This window comes from Myotis yumanensis, unplaced genomic scaffold, assembly GCF_028538775.1.
Source record: "Myotis yumanensis isolate MYYU_CA2020_CCGP unplaced genomic scaffold, mMyoYum1.0.hap1 SCAF_11, whole genome shotgun sequence".
Lineage (NCBI taxonomy): Eukaryota > Metazoa > Chordata > Mammalia > Chiroptera > Vespertilionidae > Myotis > Myotis yumanensis.
In genome coordinates this window covers 35,912,507-35,933,560 of record NW_027223762.1, presented here as the reverse complement: position 1 = coordinate 35,933,560, position 21,054 = coordinate 35,912,507, and the positions used below count along the sequence as shown (strand labels likewise).

The 21,054-nt window shown below is 48.8% G+C and overlaps 1 protein-coding gene and 1 pseudogene across 2 annotated transcripts; one reads left to right on the top strand and one right to left on the bottom strand.

Annotated features, from left to right (window-relative positions):
- Positions 1–505: 505 nt before the first annotated feature.
- Positions 506–7,700, top strand: LOC139019642 (large ribosomal subunit protein uL22-like; annotated as a pseudogene).
- Positions 7,701–14,192: 6,492 nt separating this feature from the next.
- On the bottom strand, positions 14,193–18,067 carry OTX1 (orthodenticle homeobox 1). 2 transcript variants are annotated; one of them, XM_070428443.1, is made up of 5 exons: positions 17,971–18,067; positions 16,901–17,052; positions 15,464–15,632; positions 15,307–15,388; positions 14,193–15,276 (listed from the first exon to the last, which is right to left on the bottom strand). In XM_070428443.1, the coding sequence occupies exons 1-5, from the start codon at positions 18,065–18,067 to the stop codon at positions 14,814–14,816; spliced, it is 963 nt and encodes a 320-aa protein (XP_070284544.1). In that variant the 3' UTR covers positions 14,193–14,813. The 2 variants fall into 2 exon arrangements, with proteins under 2 accessions (XP_070284544.1, XP_070284543.1); XM_070428442.1 differs by having other exon boundaries at positions 14,193–15,632.
- Between the last annotated feature and the right edge of the window lie 2,987 nt (positions 18,068–21,054).

The following is a 21,054-nucleotide window of genomic DNA, read 5'->3' as shown; positions in this document are numbered from 1 at the left end:
TCTTGAGGAACATCAATATTTAATGCAGCAGAAAAGAGGGAATCACAAAGAAGACTAAGAAGAAAAGACATTAGGATAAAAACTGGAAGAGTAGAGTATCATAAAAACGGGGGGGAGTATTTCATAGGAGAGAAAATGACTAGCATCAAATGTTATAGAGAGATTAACTATGATTAAGGCTGAAAATCGTCCCCTGTAATAACATACATAGAAGTTATTAGAGACTGGCAAAAGCAGTCTCATGGGTGGAAGCTTCATTGTAGTGAAAAAGTGAATAGAAGGTTAGAATGTAGAAACAACGAATAGACAATTTTAAAGAAGTTCAACTATTAAACAGAGGAAGACTTAGCGGTAGGTATAGGAGGACAAGAAGAGAGGATTTTTTTATTATTATTATGGGAGAGGTTGGAGCACATTTAAGTACTGTTGGGACAAAGCCACCGGAAAAATGGAAAGACACTGAAGATGCCAAGGAGAGGCCTCTGAGGAAGCAGAAGGGGATAGGATGCAGAACCCAGCACAGACTATCCTCAGCCAGGAGAAGAGGACCACCAGGCCCAGCACTGGACAGGAGTGTAAGAACGGCTGTGAGGAGGTTAGACTGTGAATACGGCATATGCATGTGGTATATGGAGTTGAAAGTCAAGAGCATTCTCCTCTGACACTTCCATAGTATTTTCTCAGTGAAGCAGAAAGTAAGGTCACCTGCTGAGAACAATGATAGGAGGTTTGAGAAAAGTGAAAGGTTTTATTTGGCCAGTATCAAGACTACAAGACTAGGTTAAAGAGACGATTAGGAAAACACAGAAATAGAGGGTGGGGCAAAAGTAGGTTTACACTTGTCCATGTGGAAAAAGTAATACAACGATTAATAAATAATAATATAGGAATAGACTGTGTTTTGTGTACTCACAAGTGTAAACCTACTTTTGCCCCACCCTGTATTGATAGAGAGCTGGGAACCCAAGGCCAGGTTGGTAAGTAAAACTCTATGGGATTTTCAGTTGGTTGGGCTGCGGGGTTTTCTCTTACAGCATTCAGACAGAGCTTTGGTTCCCTATGGGGGTCATGCTGACCACTTGCCTGGAAACCATCAGTATCTACGCAACCATTGGCTGATGTCTGCTCTCTGCTAGCCAGGTGTGGCAGGTGGAGGCAACTGCAGGTTCAACTTTCTTTACTAAATTAGTTACCACTCTACCGATGTCCCAGCTTCCAAAATTCTGTTGACGTCTCATGTTTTCCTTGTCCTTATGGAGTTCATGCCTTTCTTTATCCCTTAACTTTCATTTCAGTATGTTTTCAAGAGAGAGTGAAAATAAACATATATATTCAACTGACCATGTTTATCTGGAAGTTGCTTTTAGGATTAGGGGCTGATTTATTTCAAAATCTATAAATTCATCATCAGGAGATAACTCATCGGCACACAAACTTTTTCAAGCTCCTTTAAAGACTTACTGCAAGCAGAATTCTAGATATTGACAATATATTATAATTTCGTGAAAAGTCAATTTGCTCTTAAAATACCTCTACTAAGAACATTGTGTATTTAGAATACTCTTGTGCATACAGGGAATCAGTTATATTAGCATGAAAAGAGAGAAAAGTAATGTTATTGAGTACTAACCCTGCTTCCTCCAGATGAACTACTTAAAAAAAAATGTTTAATCACAACTTAATTGTGTTATGTGAGTTGTGCGAGCCTTAAGTAAATATTTGAACTCTAGTTATCAGTTTTCATTGTTTTATGGGACTCCGCAGAATTAACACATGCAGGAATGCTAACCTGTCACTGTCCTAATTAAACCTAAGGAGTACCTGATTTACCGGCACCTTCCGGAGTAAAAGTCAGTGAGCGCTGTCTAAACAGAGATATGTTCATGGTTTTATAAAAACCATCCCATTTTATAATGGGATACATTATGCTCATTAATATGTTCTCTGAAAAAGACAAATTTCTTCAGCAGTATGGTGAATTCCTTACTTTTTACAAACTTACTTTATTTAACTTTGTATTCTAAGTCTGTTTAAAATGTAAGTCCCATTTTTAAAAATAAAGATAATTCAGCTGATTTTGATTTGTTGGGGTTTTTTTTAAGATTATTTTTGCCCCTGCAGTTAGTATTTGGTCAAAGCAGCATGTTCTCATTTTTTAAAAAATATATTTTTTATTGATTTGAGAGAGAAAGGAAAGGGAGAGAGTGATAGAAACATCAATGATGAGAGAGAATCATTGATCGGCTGCTTCCTGCACACCCCACACTGGGGATCAAGCCTGTAACCCAGGCATGTGCTCTGACCAGGAATCGAACCGTGACCTCCAGGTTCATAGGTTGATGCTCAACCACTGAGCAACACTGGCTGAGAACATTCTCATTTTTTCAGTTGAACCCACTCACATAAAACAGCTCAGTGTAGCCCTAACCGGTTTGGCTCAGTGGATAGAGAGTTGGCCTGCGGACTGAAGGGTCCCAGGTTCGATTCTGGTCAAAGGCATGTACCTTGGTTACGGGCACATCCCCAGTAGGGATGCAGCTGATCGATGTTTCTCTCTCACCTGATGTTTCTAACTCTCTATCCCTCTCCCTTCCCCTCTGTAAAAAAATCAATAAAATATATATATATATTTTAAAAAAACAGCTCAGTGTACTCCTTCATCAATACTTTCCCCATTTCTCAACTTTTAAGTCAATGCACACATTTCTATTTTCTTTTTTAAGGTTAGCACAATTTTTTAATTCAAACATTTATTGAGTACTATTTTGTACCAGGCACTGCTAGATTCTAATAAAAAAGATAAGTAAAACATATTCTCTGCCTTCAAAAACCTCATGGCCTAGCATAGGAGACAGATACATAAAGTAATAAATATAAAGCAATATGATAAGTACTGCAATAAAGGTATGAACAAAGTGCTATAGGAAGCCCAGAGGCAGGAAGGATTAATTCTTTCTGGGAATGGTAGTGGAAGAAATAGGATTTTCCCGGTGGGAAGAGGTAGAAGAAGACTATTCCTAGCAGAGGGAACAACATGAAAAAGGGCACAACATAATGCAAAGCTTCTTTGGAAAATAAAAAGTAGCCTGGTGCGACTACAACATGAGGTTCCTGCAGAGTAATGGTAGAAACCATGGGAAGGAATTTGAATTTTGTTATAATGCAGGCAATGAAAAGCCATAAAAGCAGGAAAGAGATGTGATCTGTGTCTTCGAAGGAAGATTCTGTGGCAGTGTGACTGACTGACCAGAGCAGAGGAATAGAAAGAAGGCAGGAAAACCAATTGGAAGGCTGTTGTACCAGACTAGGTGGAACTCTGAGCCGTAACTGTGGAAATGGACAGAAGGGAATGAAAGGATTTGACATGCATTTCAGAAGTAGGATCACTTGGACACGATGGCTATGTGACTGGAGAAGGCAAGGAAATAAGAATTTAAGATTCCATCATGTGTTTTGGCTTATATGATGATTTAATCTTAACCAAAAAAAAAAAAAAGATTTTTTTTTAATGAGCTTAAACTGAAATATTTGCAGACATCTGCAAGACATTCAAGTAGAGAGATCCAGGGGACTGTTGGAAATAAGAATCTCAGCTAAGAAGTATAGTCAATACCAAAAATATAGATTTTTAGAATTAGAAACAAAGATAACATTTACAGTCATGTGAGCAGAAGTTTCAAGAAGGAGAGGAGCCATTGCCAAATACTACACATAACAAAAAGTCAGATGATAAATATTTAAGGTAAGTCTTTTACAAGGAATCTTTTATAACAAAATTTGGAGAAATATTTTCTTGATCATGAGGTTAAAAAGGATTTCCTCAACAAGGCACACAAAAGGCACCAATCAAAAGGGAAAAGATTAATAAATTCAGCTACTAAAAATGCCATAAGAAAGAATGAAGGGACAATAGGCAAAGTGGGAAAATACCTGAAACATATATAGCTGACAATGGGGATAGGTAAAGAACTCTTTTTTAAAAATATATATATATTATTGATTTTTTTTACAGAAAGGGAGAAGGAGAGGAATAGAGAGTTAGAAACATCAATGAGAGAGAAACATTGATCAGCTGCCTCCTGCACACCCCTTACTGGGGATGTGCCCACAACCAAGGTACATGCCCTTGACCGGAATCGAACCTGGGACCCTTCAGTCCGCAGGCCGACGCTCTATCCACTGAGCCAAACCGGTCAGGGCTAGGTAAAGAACTCTTACAAATCAAAAAGAAAAGTTAAACCATTTACTAGAAAAAGAAGAAAGTATAAGAACAGGCACTTCACAAAAAAAGAGATATCAAATAGACAACAAATGTAAAAACAGAGGCTCAATCTCACCAGTAATCAAGAAAATAAAAATTAAAACCACAAGGTATTACTACACACCAGAATTGGCAAAATTTTAAAAAGTCTAACAGTACTAAGCTTTGACAAAGACCTGGAGCGACTAAAATTCTCAGACATGATTTGGAATATAAATTAAAACAACCAATTTGGGAAACTGTGATAGTGTCTAGTCAAGTTGAAATATGTGTCCCCTGTGGCTCAAAAATTTTACTCCAATCATATACTCTAGAGATTTGCATCTTTATGTGCACTAGGATATACATGAAAGAATGTTCAGAGCAACACCATTATAATTGTCCTAAACTGGAAGCATCCTAAATGTGTCAACAGTAAAGCAAATCAATAAATGTGGTCTATTCACATAATGGAATCCTATACAGCGAAGAAAATGAAGAAGATACACGCAGTAACATGGATGAACCTTATAAATATAACGTTAAATGAAAAAAAAACAAGTCACAAAATTAATGCAATATAATCCCATTCATATAAAATTCATATATATATATATATATATATATATATATCAGTTTTTTAGAAATGCATATACAGGTGGTTAAGATAAAAGAGAAAAAGAAACAATTACTATAATGACAGGATAGTGGTTACCTCTGGGGAGACAGCAGTGATTGTAACAGGCAAGGGATACTCATGGGAATTTTTCGATCCCAATAATTTTATACTCTTGACCTTAGCAGTAGTGATAACAGGTGTTAAGTTGATAACCACTTGATAAAACATGCATATAAATTGTATGGACTTATAACTATATATTGTAACAAACTGTTAATGAACAAAATTTTGAAAATGTCTACATTTAACAAGAGATGTAATAGTGAGAAGTAACTAAAGAGATTTTGATTCTAAGAGTGATTAAAAGAGATGAATAAAACAGGCTATTCAATCCATTTAAAACTTCGAGTACCACAAAGAAGACGGATCTGAGATAAATTACATTTAAATCTGTTTCAAGGCTGAGGACTGGATTTCATTCAACAAACACTGTTGAGACCTACCTTGTATCTGTCACTGTGCCCAGATCCGGGAGTATAGCAAGTCCTTTTTTATCCTTGTTATAGATTCTGCAGCTTTAAAAGAAACAGCATAAAATGAAGTAAACCAATTTTAGTACAGGCTAATTGATATAAACAAGAGTTAATGTCTTATCATCTCATCAATGTTATAACAAAACAACTATGAATAAAAAAGATATTTGAGGACCTGCTGGCTTATCTCTTAGGCCCCTCTTAGCATTAGGATCCTGGCAGACTTCTAATCTCTCTTGGGATAAAAGATTTAGCTATTTTATAGCCTGGGATACAATATTAGGGGGGTGAGGGTGAACTCAGTTCCAAAATGTACAAATAAAAAGGTATGCAGGAATTAACAGGTGCTGATCTGAGCATATGACAAAGTGTAAGCCTCTACTGAGGAAAAACGGGGAGAAAATATATGCTAATTGGTAGCTATATTCTTCTCCAAACATTAAACACAAACAGACAACCTTTTTTTTATGTCAGGTAAGATCAAGACTGAAGAAGTCAGTAGCAGAAATAGAAGCATGAGATCAAGTGTTCTTAAAAACTGCCCTAGCCAGTTTGGCTCAGTGGATAGAGCATCGGCCTGCAGACTGAAGGGTCCCGGGTTTGATTCTCCTCAAGGGCATGTGCCTTGGTTGCAGGCTCCTCCCCGGCCCAGGCCCTGTTTGGAGCTCGTGTAGGAGTCAACTAATCGATGTGCTTCTCTCTGCTTTTCCCTCTCTCTTCTGCTCTAAAAATCAATGGAAAATGTCCTCGGGTGAGGATTAAAAAAGAAAAAAAAAAGCAATAAACAAAAGTCCATATTTAAAAAAAAAAAAAAAAGAGTACTTAAAAACTGAAGAAATAAAAATATAATTCAGCCCAGCTGGTGTGGCTCAGTGAATTGAGCACCGTCCCATGCATCAAGAGGTCACAGGTTCAATTCAGGGCACATGCCTGGGTTGCAGGCTCAACCCCCAGTAGGTGGTATGTAGGAGGCAGGCAGCCCATTGATGTTCTCTCATTGATGTTTCTCTCTCTCTCTTCCTCAATCCCTCCCTTCCTCCCTCCCTTCCTCCTTCCTTCTCCCTTCCTTTCTCTAAAAAAAACCCAAATTAATAAAAACATATTTTTAAAAAGATACAATGTAAATGAGACTTTTGCTTTTCAATAAAAAAAATTCCAGATGTATGCAGTGATGTGATCTCTGGAAGAGAAAATATACCCTAAAAAGACAGGGATTTGCTAGGATCGGTGAGATTTTAAATATCTACTTACAAACAAATTATGTCTCATCTACAGAGATATTAATCTAACCTCAACTCCATATCTGGTCACAACTTTCCCTGGATTAGAACTCCTAGAATGTAGCAAAGCAATATTCTAAGGAGCAAAAAGGCTCAACCAAGAACAAAAAGCACCATGCATAAAAATGAACCAACCAGTAAGGAATTTTAAAATTACTTAGAAATTAAAATTAGGAAAGAACTAAAATTAATAAGAAATAAAGATACCTGATATCAGACTAACCTCACTTAATGCTCTATTAATATTTTTCTGAACACTCATAAAAATGATATTGAGATGATGTCCAGAAACTTATATAAAGGTATTACTGTCCCAGGAAATAATAGTCAGTTACCCACAAATTTTACAACTTGGACTTAGATAAAGCATGTTTTGATAATGTCTATCTGGTAATCTGATTCTCAAGTGATTTTATGTTTTTTTTAATTAATGTGTTTTAATATGTTTTAGGTAGCTCTTATAGTCAAAAGAACATTGGATTTGAAGACAAGTACCAGCTTTTCCCAGAAGCAGCCTGAGGTGACTTCTGAAAATGGTTCACTACGGTATTCTCTCGACTCAGAAAACTCCACAAAATCATGCAAATCAAGAGGATCAAATTAAGAACACTCATGAAACTGCCCAGGCCACCAGGGTCTGCATATCTGAAGGGTGTCACTTTGCATTCCTTTGGCACAGTGGTGAAGTTGCCAAGTGTGCCCAGGCCACACAGTGGGGCTGGACGCAGGGTTGGTGGCCCCAAAAGAGTGCTTCATTTTTGCTGCACATGCTTACAGATGCAGAGAGTCATGCTGCACTTAAGGGTTTAGATGTAGATTCTCTGGTCATTGAGCGCACCCAGGTGAACAAATTCCCAAGATGTGATGCAGACTTTACCGAGCTCATGGGCGGATTAACCCGTATGTGAACTCTCCCTGCTGCACTGAGATGATCCTACTGAAAAAGTGCAGATTCTTCCTAAACCTGAGAGGAGGTCGCACAAAAGAAAAAAATATCAGAAGAAACAGAACAAAAACTTATGGCCTGAGAGTAAGTTCAGCATAAAATAAATGCTAATAAAAGAAATAAAGAAAAGACTGAGTATCAATCTTTTCTACCACCTGCCAACCATGCAACCTTGAGTAAATAACCAAACCACTCTGAGCCTCACACCAACCAACCACACAAGACCACCAGCCACGAGAGCAGACGAAAAGAATACATGTGAATAATACCATGAGCTTCAAAGCATGGGAAACTCAATTTCCTCAACACACTGCTACAACCACTTTCTGCAAACTAATGTTTTTATTTACTTTTTATTACAAAAGAATTATTATTGCCCTGACCGGTTTCGCTCAGTGGATAGAGCATCAGCCTGCGGACTCAAGGGTCCCAGGTTCGATTCTGATCAAGGGCATGTACCTTGGTTGCGGGCACATACCCAGTAGGGAGTGTGCAGGAGGCAGCTGATCGATGTTTCTCTCTCATCGATGTTTCTAACTCTCTATCCCTCTCCCTTCCTCTCTGTAAAAAATCAATAAAATATATTTTTAAAAAAAGAAAGAAAGAGAAAAGAGAGCTTCACTTAAAAAAAAAAAAGAATTATTATTATTTTGTTAATCCTCACCGGAGGGTATCCTTTCCATTGATTTTAAGATACAGTGTAAGGGAGGGGGAGATAGAGAGAGAAACATTAACATGAGAGAGACACATCCATTGGTTGCATGGATTGGTTGCCTCCCACATGCGCCCCCTGGAGCTGGGCATCTAGACATGTGCCCTTGACAGGAATTGAGCCTGTGACCCTTCAGTCCCCAGGCCAACGCTCTAACCGCTGAGCCAAACCAGCTAGGGCACAAAAGTATTAAATACACGAAACTATACTATAATGAAGTTATATGTATTCTCACTCAGCTTCAAACAATGAACTCATGACTAATCTTGTTTCATCTATACTTCACCCATCCTTTCTCGTCTTCCTTCATTTTAAAGCAAATATTGATATCATATCATTAACTTCCTAAGAGCTAAAATCCAAAGGCCTCTTTTTAGTGTATGTATAGGTATCTGAAGTCCAACAGAGAGGTCTGACCTAGAAATATGGATTTAAGAGTCATCAGTAATAAATTCAAGAGCTGGAGCTCTATAGCTTTGGATGAAATCAAATAGCCATGCTTGGGAGACAAGAAGATAGTTTTTGGTGCCCTTTTATTAAAATTACAAATAAATATAAAACAAAACTTTTATATCCTATGATTTTAATTATTTTTCTGCCTTAAAAAGGTGTCCTTATATTAACAGCCACTACTTGGAAGAACTTAAAACCCCTTAAACATAGACATAATTTATGTAACATCAAATTTAAACACTGATATTGTAACCAACTCCAAATCTACCTTTTCAAGTATTTAAGAACTTGTTGCTCCTAATAATTTTCCTTTCTCTTTAAAGTGTATATATTTGTCTTATACTTTCTTTTGTATGTTTATTTCACAATAAAAAATTTTAAGTAAACTTTAAAAAGAAAATGACTTCTATATTTAAATATCTATGACAGATAATGGTATATCTTCTAAGTATTTAGAGCTCTGAATATACATAAGAATATTTGTATCCTAAAAATGTTTTATGAGCTCTTTAGACACCAAGTTGTTGAATCCGAGACCATTTAATCCTACATTTAAATTAATTTTACACCAAATGTCAAAAATAGTTGTTTATTTATACTCCAGTCCTGAAAAAAAGTCTCAAGTTCCTTAAATACTAATTTTGCAGTCCACTTTAAAGAATTTCTAAATTTTTCTAAAAATAGTTTTATAAGCTATTCAATAAAGAATAAACTTTGAAAAACAGTATTTATGACCTCTGGAATGGAATGGAATTTTGTGTCTTTGATTATGTTAGTCACCTAGAAAATTATCCAAAGGGGTAGGAGAAGTACAATTTTTAGAAACACAATAGATTTTCAACATTTAAATTTTGATGGGTTGACACTGATTAAATCAAGCCTAAATCCTATTTGATCAGAAAAAAACTCTAAAATATTTTTAAGTATATCCTAATCTTTGAAGTAATAGTCCTAGAAACATGAAAGTATAATTTCATAATTAGAGGGATATACACTGTAGTTATTATGAGCACACCATACACTTCCTCACTTTATTCTTTTTCTAAGGAAAAAAATGGATATATTTAAAAGCGGTTTCAACTTTGGCTATCTTATGTAATTGCCATTTCACCTAAATTACTGGAAGTTTCCTGGGAAACATTTTTTATTTTTAAAAACTTTTGAAAAGACTGAACCTAATGTGTTTTAAGTAAAATCCAACTCATTTTTAAAGCATGGTTAAAGAAACAATCATTATGTCAAAATGGCATGTTCTCTCCCCACCAAAAAATAAAATAAAATAAATCAGTCCTTTTTTTTTTCCCAAGTAAATGTTAACAGGATGATTAAGAGGCATAATTGCTTTTTCAGGAACCATCTCCTAAATAGAGTGCCCCAAACCCTTCTCCCTTTCAATAAGTATATTCCAGATACCCACACATTTAATTAAACTGTTCTTTCTTAAAGACAATGAATCAGTTTTCTTGTTGTCAAACAAGCAAAGCATTGTTACTTGGTATTCATTTTCTAGTTAGTGGTTTTTACCTTAAGTATGATATTGTTGAATACAAATATTCCTTGTAATAAATTTAAGAACTTTCTCCATTCTCATTTCAGACATTAAGATGTATGGGGGAAGGGAGAGAAAAGTGTGGAAAATATAAAATAACTTTTTGAGAAGTTCAGTTTCAATTAAGGAATTTTATAAAGATATCTTGTTGCTGTTCTTAAATTAATTCTGCAACAGAAGCCAAGTGATTTTTTTTTTTTTGGTCTTGAATAGTAATGATACAGATTTTCTTTACCAATAGTGTATATATTAACTATATTTAATATATCAGAAGTATTTTATTTCTATATCTCTAAATTCTTAGTCCCTACCAGGGCTTAATGACATCAATAGCATTAATTAATTCTGCCAGAGTAGTGAATTTACCATTTATTTTCACAACTTTAAAAAAAAACCTCAACTTTCCTGTGAAACTGCTATTTCGAGCAAAATACATGAAAAACTAGTAATTTCGATACAATACATGAAACCACTCAGGTTTTTTTGTTTCTGTAATATAACAGGCATGAATTTGCTGACATTCGGAGTCTTTTCACCTGTTTTTCCTCGCAGGTGTGAGGACTTTTTTCTTAAAAACAAAAGACGCACTCGATTTAGGGAAATGTCTCCGCGTACCCCTGTAGCTACCATCAAGAAGTCCTGGAAAACTCTGCAACAAACGGGGTTACTTCACCCGCTCTTTTCAGAGTTTCAGCAAATTAATGCGGTGCGCTCTCCAGGTGGTTTTAATGTTTGTTTTAATTTTAAAAAATCACAAATATGACCTACCCTACACCCCTAAGGCACCTCAGACCATGCTCACTTAAGGGTGTACTTTCCCGCCCAGGTGTATGAAAGGAGCATACGAGCTGTGAGTAGAAAACATGTAGATTTCGTTGAGCACCCAAAGCAAGAAAACTGCTGAGCCTTCACGCTGCTACATGTCCTGAAGTTGCTCAGTCTCCTTGAAATGCTTCCGTTCCAATTGCTTCGTGTGTGTCAGGAATACCCAAACCCAGACCCCACAAATCCCTCCTCCAGAGAAGGGGGAGCGAGGACCGGCTCCCACCACCTGCCGGTCCACAGGTGGCCGGGCTGGGAAGGACCTTCGCCTCCCGGGGCTCACCTGGCCCGCCGGGCCCCCTCCGCCTCGGGCGGCCCCCTCCAGCTCCCGCGTCCCCGAGGCCCCGCGCACCAGCCCGGGGTGCTAGCAGCCCCGCGGGGCCTGGCACAGGCCGGGAGGCCCTGGGGAAGCACGTGCCTCCTCTCGAAGCCCCGTCGGGCGGGAACTCCGCCAGGCCTCCGGCTCCTGGCCACCGGCCCGTCCGCCCAAGGACGCAGGCGCCCGGTCCCCGCGGAGTGGCCGGGCCACGGGACGCGTCTGGCCCGCACACCGCCTCCAAGTGTGAAGTTCGGGACGCCCAGGCCCGGGGGGGCCGGTAACAAATGCGGCGAAAGCGAGGCCCAGGGGTTGGGTACCTTGCTCCGAGGCCGCACAGGTGTCCAGCAGGTGCAAAGCCGGGGCTCCCGGTCCCCTTCCACGGAGCCGCCAGGGGGACCTGTGGGCCGCCGGGAACCGGCCTCGGGAACTGCCCGTGGGGCGGCCCAGCACCTGGGTCTCCAATGGCACTGGCAGCGGCTGCGAGCGCCAGGGCCCCGGGGTGGGCCGGTGAGGAGCCCCCCCCCCCCCCCCCCGAGTCCTGCAGCCGGGCACCCAGGCCCCTCTGGCGAGACGGGGCCGCCGGCACGTGCTGGCCGCGGACCCGAGGGGCCGGCGCGCCACGCAGGGCCGTCCGGGCCCGGCTTTTAAGGAGGAGCCCGCGCGGGCGCGGCCGGGACCCGCGCCAGGGGTCTCCCGCCGGGGGCGGCGCCGCGGGGCCGGGTTCGGCGGGGCCGGCGGCGCCCTCCAGCGGGCCTCTGCGGAGCCGGGCTGGCGGCGCTGTCCGCGCGGGAGCGCACGCGGCCCCGGCCGGGCCTGGCCTACGCGGTGCGCAGGGAGCACGCGCCCGGGAAGGCTTGCTGCCACCGGCGCCCGCAGCGGGACCCCGGGGAGGGGCCTCTCTCCAACCGCGGCCTCGCGAAGTGTGCTCCGGCCTCACACGGAATAGAAAGCGCAGGGCGTGTTGGTCACTTCGCAGGGAACTTTTCGTTGTTTCCTTATTTCCTTCCTGCGCGTGGACCAGTTGAGCAGCTTCTCGGCCTTACACCCAGGAGGTTCCAGGCCAGAGTCGGAGAGCTGGGCTCTGGGTTTCCTGGGGGCATCGCCCCACTCCATCCCCTCCCCTATCCCACCTCCCTGGGGGGGGGGGGGGGCTCCTTTCCGACCTCCCGCTGCCAGCCCAAGTGGGACGCGTCCGCGTCCACGGTTTTAGACGTTGTGTTTGCGTTTTAACCTTCAGAGCGCGAACCAGGTACCTTGGCTACTTCTGGAGCGGGGCTGAGGCTTAGCACTCGGGCGGAATGACTCGGGGCCCCCAGCCTTCTGAAGCCCACCCCCCCATCCCCACACCCCTCCCCCGGCGCAGCTCGGCAGAAAGGAAGGTTGTCTGCTGCCAACGAGCAGGACACGGATCATTTGGGTTTTTTGGTGGGGGTTTTTTTTTTGGTCGTTTTGTTTTCGTTTTCTTTTTGGCTCTGCTCTGAGAGCATTACAGAGCTATCCTTTCCCGCCTCCCGACCCTCTTCCCCTCCCCCTCTCCTTTCTGGTGCAAGCAATTAGGGTGAAGAAATCATTGCCAGGCTCCTGCCTCTAAAGAGAAAGGAATTGCTTCGGGGAATTGAGTCCTGACACCTGTCTCTGCCCTGGATGGCAGGAGGGGATGCGGGGTCAAACCGCCTGGCCTGGGGCCGAAGAGGGGAAGAGGCCTGGCTGACCGGAGGGGAGGACACCCCTACAAGAACGTTCCTGGGGACTCCTCCCGCCACGTCTTCCCGCCCTACCCTTCGGCCTCCAGCTGCACACAGATCATCAACACGCGGGTTATTAACACGGAGTGTCGTCCCCCCTCTCCCCCCGCTTCAGGGCCCCGAGACCTGGATCCAGGGCTAGAATCAGAAGAGCCACACTGACAAGCCGTTCGCTCATGAATTTGCATTTATTTTCGGGAAGTAATGTAGATAAACGGGGTGGGGGGGCTGCCTCACATTTCAACAAGTAATTTGTGGTCTTCACATCGGACAAATTAAATTTACAAATTACTTTCCCACCTACTGGACGAAACGGCCAAAGCCAAAATTGATACACAGGCGCGGGCGGTCCGCATATTTGGAAGCGCGAGGTGCACTAAGAACTCACTAGACAAAACAGGGGAGGCTTAGAGAGAGAAGCTGGCGGGAACGGGAACTGGGGTTTGGGACCTGGGTTTGTTTGTATTCCCATAATATGTTTTTCTTCCTTTTTTTTTTCTTTTTTGGTCTCTAAACCAGAACTGCGACCCTGTGCTTAGCCCCTAAGGACACAGGCCTGCGCCCCAGCCCAGCCCCCTCCCCTCTAACCTGACTTTTCCGCTTCCTCCACACTCCGGGCCCTCCAACCCCCAGCGCCCAAACGGTTCTCTTTAATAAATACAAACAGGGGAAAGGTGTGAGGGCAGGGCAGCTTTGAACAACTGAAAAAGGAAAAGCGCCATCGTTTGAGGAAGAGAAGCAGGGGGACAGAGGGAAATATTTTTGCTTTTGTTTTATATATAGATGTGTATATGTATATATATATATATGTTGTATATATCTTAAAGTTCTATTTCCTGGGCGCTAAAACGAGATATGCTTCAGTTCAGCCAACAGCCACTAGAAAGTGTGAGTGGTCCTTGGAACGGACCGACTATGTACAGCATTCCCGCTGAGGCGGAAGCGTGAGCCTGGTTTACGCGGGGCGGGGCTGAGCGTGAGAAGCGGGGGGCGCCTCCTCCGGGGCCGGCCCCAGCGCATCCTGCGTCCTGGGAGGAGGAAGAGCCGAGAGCTCGGGCCTGCAGGCGGGGAGCGGGGCCCAGGGCAGATGAAGGGACGGCAGCCTGCACGGGAAGAATACGCGGTGGGTGTTTGGGAGTAGAGTGTGGGTGCACTCAAATGGGCAAACACATGCCAGTTAGTGACTCCAGTGTCCAGGAAGAATAAATAAAAGTGTAGGGCTCAAACAGCCAGTCAGAGCCGAGAGCCCCCGAAGGCTGCAAGTGCATACTAATTGTCCAGAAAGACTGGGAGAGGGTGAATTGGGAGTTCGGTCGGGTTAAGGGGGAGAGCACACAGCGCTCCCGTATAGAACTTGTGGGCCAAGCCAAAGCACCGGTCCCTTCGTCCAGGGGGTGGGTGGATTTGCACCGCCTACCCTAGCAAGTGGCACGAAGGTGAGGGCGGCAGTGCAGGCCATGGGCATCGTTTAGGGGCATGAAAATCAGATCTGGAGAAGCCGAGGCAAAGGCGGGTGGTGCAGCAGCAGCAACAGGACGGGGACCACAGGGAGCGTAGGTAGTTTCGTTTCTCTTCCTCCTCTCCCACTCCTGGGCTCACAATACCTGGAACCGCCACGAGGCTTGGTCTTTATAGTCCAGACAGTCGGGCGAGTTGAAGTTGAGTTTCCAAGCAGAGGAAGCGGCGGTGGCGCCAGGCTCCTTGTAATCCAAGCAGTCGGCAGAGTTGAAGGCGAGCCCTGAGCTGCCATAGCCCTGGTGGTGGTGGTGATGGTGGTGGTGGTGGTGGCCGGAGGACTGGCTCAAGGGGTGGTGTGCGTGGGGATGGTGGTGATGGTGGCCCGCCATGGAGGATGGCGCCATGGGGCTGAGCTGGTGCGGGTGGTGGTGCGAGTGCATGGGCGCCAGATAGGAGCTGCAGTCCACACCGCCGAAGTAGGAGGAGGAGGGCGCGGGGTAGCCCTGGCCATAGCTGCCGCCCTGGCCGTAGGACATGGGATAGGAGGCTGCAGCCGAGGCCGCGCCGGCGGCTACCGAGCGCTGCATACACGACGCGTTGCTAGGTGCGGCCAAGGGCTCGGGCACCGACACCGACGCAGGTGCGGAGCCCGGAGAGATGGAGGCCGGACTCCAGATGGACGAGGCGGCAGGCGTACTCAAGGACGACGGCGCTGCCACCGCCGGGTTCCCGCCCAGGCCTGCGGCCGCCACGGCCGTCGCGTTGGCGGAAGCGCTGGAAGCCGAGCTCGAGGACGAGGCGGAGCTGGACACAGCGGGAGGCGTGAACTGGCCGCTGCTTTCGGAGCCCGAGCTCTCCCGCACCGGGGACGACTTCTTCTTGGCCGGGCGGTTCTTTGTCCCGCTCCCGCTCTGCTGCTGCTGGCGGCATTTGGCGCGACGGTTCTTGAACCAGACCTGCAGCGGGCCGGTCGGGGAGAGTGTGTCAGTAGGCGAGTAGAGCTTGCTGCTCCCCGCCCCTGGGGCCCACCACCCCGCCTAGGATCACGCCTCGAACTGCTACCGAGGCCTCTGCCCCTCCCCATCTCTAGCCCAGCCAGCCCCTGCCCCAGCCCCAGCCTTCCCAGCTCCTCCGCCCGCCCCCATCCTTCTGCTCAAAGACCCTCCTCTGGCCAAGTAGGGATGTGGACACATCCCCCGCCCCCGCACCCCCGGAGCAACTCTGCCCTAGGGTGGAGCATCTGCGTGGGTCCAGTCACAAGTCCAGCCATCTCTAAACTGCTGCTGTGGTCTGTTCCCAGCAGCCCGTGTACGTTTGGAGGCCCTGTCTTCTAGGGCTAGAGCGCAGGAAACAGCGGAGAGGCACTGAGCAGGCCGGGAAGTGTGGGACAGTCACCAAGTGTGAGGTCTGAGCCAGTGGGCCGGCAGGAGGCCCGGGGTGGGCAGGGTGAGAATTGGGGTGAGAGTAGGAGCAAAATGAGGAAGCTGAACAGAGGCAGTGCTGGGAGACTAGGGAAAGAAGCCCCGGCAGAGTTTCTTTGGGCTTCTTGGCTCCGAGTGGGGAACCTAATAGTACAGTCAGTCAGGAAGCTCTCACTCATCTTGGAAGGCCCTGGAACTTGGCATTGCATTCCTGGTACTTTCTCGAGACTCCGAGAAAAGAAGGCGCGATAAAAGGCTCCCGAGGAGAGTTCTGAGTTATAATCCAAACAATATTTTTTTCGGGGCTCTTTCATCGCAAAGCCCAGAGCCCGGTTTTGCATTCGGCATCTTCTTGTGGCAAAGGAAGCGTCTGATTAAACTGGCACTACCCGCGGAGCCAACTCCCAGATAGGGCACCAGACTCCAGCCAAGCGCCACTCTTCTACTGTCAGGATTCCCGGGTTGCAAGGCCAGGGCGGAGGCAGAATTCAGGACCCTGAAGGAATTGGGGCAAGTGTGGGACCCTCAGGGCACTTTACCTTCGGAGCCTCTTTGTTCTCCCGCAATCCTAAAAAAGGACCTTTGATACCCAAAGCGCCCTGGGGCCAAGGGCCGGATCCAGGGCTCTAAGCTAGCTCCTTTAACTCTGTCCCCTCTTCCAGGCTCAGGACCAGAGTGGGGGGTTGGGAGTGGGGGTCTGGGAGGGGCCGCCCAGTCTGTAAGCCCGCCCCAAAACCAGACCCCAGGCCCTCCACCACCAGGCCCAGCACCCCTATCCTGACCTGGAGCGCCCGCGTGCGCACCTGGACTCTGGACTCCGGCAGGTTGATCTTGAGCGCCACCTCCTCGCGCATGAAAATGTCAGGGTAGCGAGTCTTGGCGAAGAGCGCCTCGAGCACGTCCAGCTGCGAGCGCGTGAAAGTGGTGCGCTCCCGCCGCTGCTTCCGCGGAGTGGCTGAGGGGACACGCGGGGGCGCCTCGGGTCAACGGTGACCGCGAGGACCCGCGCCAGAGACTCGGACAGGCCCCTGGCAGGCCCTGAGCGAAGACGTCGTAAAAGAAAGCCGAGCTGCCAGCAAAAGAGGCCGAGCCCGAGAGGCCACAGGTGGTAGGAAGTGCATGTGTGTGACCGAGAGCCACTCTCTCCAAGGCTCCTGGGCTGCCCCCTTCCCTAACTCTCAGAGGTTAAGAAAGGACGAGAAATTATGCAGTCTCCCTTCACACACACACACACACACACACACACATACACACACACCAACAAATTCCCTGGCTGGAGGTTGGGGAAGGGGTGCACAGAGACACCACCTGGAAAACACTTTTCGAGGTAATAAATGGGAGCGAAAGAGTGGGAGCTAGAAAAGAAAGCCAGAATCCGGCTCAAGCCATCCACATTAGCAGTACAAAAGTTGGTGCGGACGACTGGTCTGGAGGACAATTTAGGGAGAGAGAATCCCCTTCCTCAGCGCAGCCAGTTGCTTCCTGGAAGGACAGCTCTGCTCCTGTCAGGGCATGGTGAGTGTCTACTCTAGATTCATCATTCAACGTGGGGGGTGGGGGGGGGGGAGAAGAGATTCACACATGCACACACCAAAAAAAAGCCACCCAGGGGAAACGAATCGCGATGCTGGTGGTGGGGCCACGACAGGAGACAGGTGGTCGGTAGGGCCCCGCCTGGGGTGTGCACGTTGCCCTGTTTCCACTGCCCTGGCCCACCTCACCGACCTGCAACTCGCGTGCCCCTGCATTACAAACAGACCAGGCAACCGGCTCCCTGGGCCGGCTCAGCAACAGTGTGTGCTCAAACCCAAGAGGCTGGGGGTCCCCAAGATTTGCAGGAACTGGGGGTGGGTGGGTGGAGGCTGGTGCTCACCCGGATAGCCCACGGAGGGGTGCAGGAGGTCCATGGCGGGCCCGGCCAGGCCCAGCCCGTTCATGCCATATGGGGGTTGTTTGAGGTAAGACATCATGCTAACAGCCGGGTGAAGGCGCCCCGACGGATCCAGGGGGCCAGGCGCAATGCGGGGCTACCACCGCGCAGTCCTTCAAGCTCTGTTGGGTCTTGGGGCTCGGCCTGTGGAGACAGGAGACACAAGGAAAGAGTCATTCGCAGCCATCTCGGCTTCCTGGTCTTGTCAGAGGCAAGGAGCCACGGGGTGGGGAAGGGACACAGGCTGTGGACTGCGTGGGGCGGTCAATTCGGCTCTGCTAGGCCTTAGTCCAAAGACCAAGACTTCCTCAAAAAAACAAACTTTTCTGGATCGGCGTCACCTCTTTTCGTGCCTGGAATGGGCCAAAGACTCGTAGGGCATCGCTAGGAGTGAGAAGTTAAATGCTGGACTACGCTGGGAGGTCAGAGTCAACCGCGGCGTGTGCGCAGTCCCAAGTGTAGGCAAAATTCTAGCCGGGGGAGAGCCGGCCCTACACGGCACAGCAAATGTGCACTGGGCCCCGCTGCAGGCGCCCAGAGGATGAGGGGTTGTTTCATTCTGTTTGAAACGTTTTAGGAAGCGAGACTGAAAGATAGAGATTACAGAGAACCAAGGTGAGGCGCTAGCAGCACCTGGGCCTCTCCCAGACGCAAGGCGCACCGAGGAGAGTGCGCTTCTTCAAAGGGCTCAGCGGCTGGTGCGGGCCCCAGAGCCCACAGCCACCCCTCCAGCTGGCCTCTCTGTGCTTCGCCGCTGAAAGATTGCTCCCCCGAAATCCCACTGCACCCCAACCGCGGTTACTGACCCAGGTCCCCCAGAGCCGGCCAGAAGACGCAGAAGGGGCCACTGTAGCCTCGGCGGGTATGAGACACGGCCCAGGTTAGGGGTGCCTCGTCGGAGCCGCAGGCCTTTCTTCACCAGCTCAAGCGGTCCTTCTTTCTACCGGGTCCTGGTGTGGACAGTGGGGTCCGGGCGGGGGCTGTGCCCCAAAGGGTCTGGCACATTTGGGAGGTTTGAGGGCAGCAGGTCCCGTGCGCGCCCTGCCTATCCTACTAGCTGAGCCCGCGGCCCCAGCACCCTATCCGCGCCGGAGAACTAGGCCTCGGCGGCGTCGCTCGCGCTGACCCGGGCTGGAGGCTCGAAGCTTGGCCTCCCCAGTTGCCCCGAACCGGAGGCACCGCTCTCGGGGGTCAGGAAGCGGCGTGGACCAGGGCCCTAGAGGACCTGTCGCTTCACCGAGCTTTTTGGTAACTCCACGCAGGCCTGGGAGCCGCGCTAGGGAGTTGCAGGGTAAGAAGTTGGAGCCAAACAAGCCTCCCGCTCCTGTCCTTGGGGACCCGCGGCCTCCGCTGGGGAACCCAGTTTGCAGGGAAGGGGATGAAAGGGAAACAGCCGGGACTCCCGGGCCACGAGGACTCTGCTCTGCTGCGGCGTGAGTTTCAAAGACTTTCTTCAAACTTAGCACTTCAGCTCGGTTTCTTCGGAGGAGGCGGGGGCGCGGGGCCGCGGCGGAGCTCTGGGGTCCGCGGCGCACCCCGACGGGAGCCAGGCCGCCCCCCAGCCTCACCCACCTGCCGGGACCTGGGAAGCGGGGGCCCGACTGAAGAGGGCGAGGCGAGAGCACCCCGCGTGTTTTCAGAGCCCAGGGCGGCCCCGCGGCTTCCTCCTTACCTGCCCTTAGCTGCCGGGACTGCTCACCATCTACTTGGCGCCCTCACCGACCCGCCAGGCAGCCAACCTGCAAAACAGAGCAGCAGAGGAATTCGTTACTCGCCGGCCTGGAGGCTGTCCGGGACCCCCGGATTTCTTTCTTTCCCCAACTTCCCTCCTCCTTCCTCTTTCTTTCCACTGGCTTTGTGCCTGTCCCTCCAGGTTTCACTTTATTGCACAGACACTTTGTTTGCAAAGCCCTACACGCTCCCGAGACAGACGCTACCTCGCCCGGGACCACGCCGAGGGGCCTCGGGGGAAAGGGCGGGGGGGAGAGGGGCAGAGGTGGGGGCGGCTCGCAGTTGCCGCTGCGGTCCCGGTGCAACGTGGAGGCGGTGGGGGGCGGGGGGGCGGCTGGGGAAGTCCTGCAGAGGCACTTTGCAAACTAAATAAATCAAGCGATTTACCTTGTCGGAGTGGCTTGTCTTGCTCGGTTGTTTAGGTGATTGGAAATGTAGCCTGATGAAGATTGATCACCTTTCTACTGCCCTCCCCGGGTATGTGAACGCGAGGTGAGTGCGTAACGGGGCGAGACTGCCAATCCCGGGCCCCGCGCGGGCTGAGTGACAGGGAGCCGGGCAATGGCAGCCCGAGCCCGGGGTTACCTCCGCGCGCCCCCGCCCTCCCCCGCCCCCTGCACCCCGCCCTCGCCGCCCGCCCGCCCGCCCCGCCCCGGTCGCGCGCTAACTCCAGGGCTTGGCTGGCAAAAGAGGCACAGAGCTAGGCAAGGAAGGCGTGCGCAGTGCCCGAGCCCAGGTCGCGGAGAGGGGCGCCGGTCCCTAGGCCGCCCTGGGCCCCCCGCCCTCCTCTCGCCCTTTCAGCGCCCTGGAGGGAGTGGCAGAGAGGAGGCGAGGTGCTGGAGAACCGGTTCTCTCGCTCCCCCGCGCGCCACCCGGCTAGGCGGCCGGGTTGTGGGCGCGAGGACTCCGGCGCCGCGTGCTGGAGGAGAGCGGGCCCCCGGCCCCCGGCCCCTCGCGTGGCGCCGCGGGCCCCAGCGTCTCCTTCTGTGCCGCCACCTGCAGACGGACGCCGCGGGCGGCTCGTGCCGGCACAGGCTGCTCTGCCGAGCGCGGCACAGCCCGCGGTGCGCAGATCCAGCCTAGGCGCCTCGGTACTCCAGCCCTCGGGAACAGCTCCCCAAGGGCGGCCGCGCCACGTACCTGGTCCTCGGTGTCTCCTGGGGTTTCCCCCCGCGCCCCTCCCCCCCCCGCGCCCACGAAGGGTGTTTGCAGATCTTAAACGCTTCTTCTGCAACGTCGGAGCCCGGCGTCTCCTCCCCCTTGCACACACTACTTCTGAATCGAAAGATTGTGTTA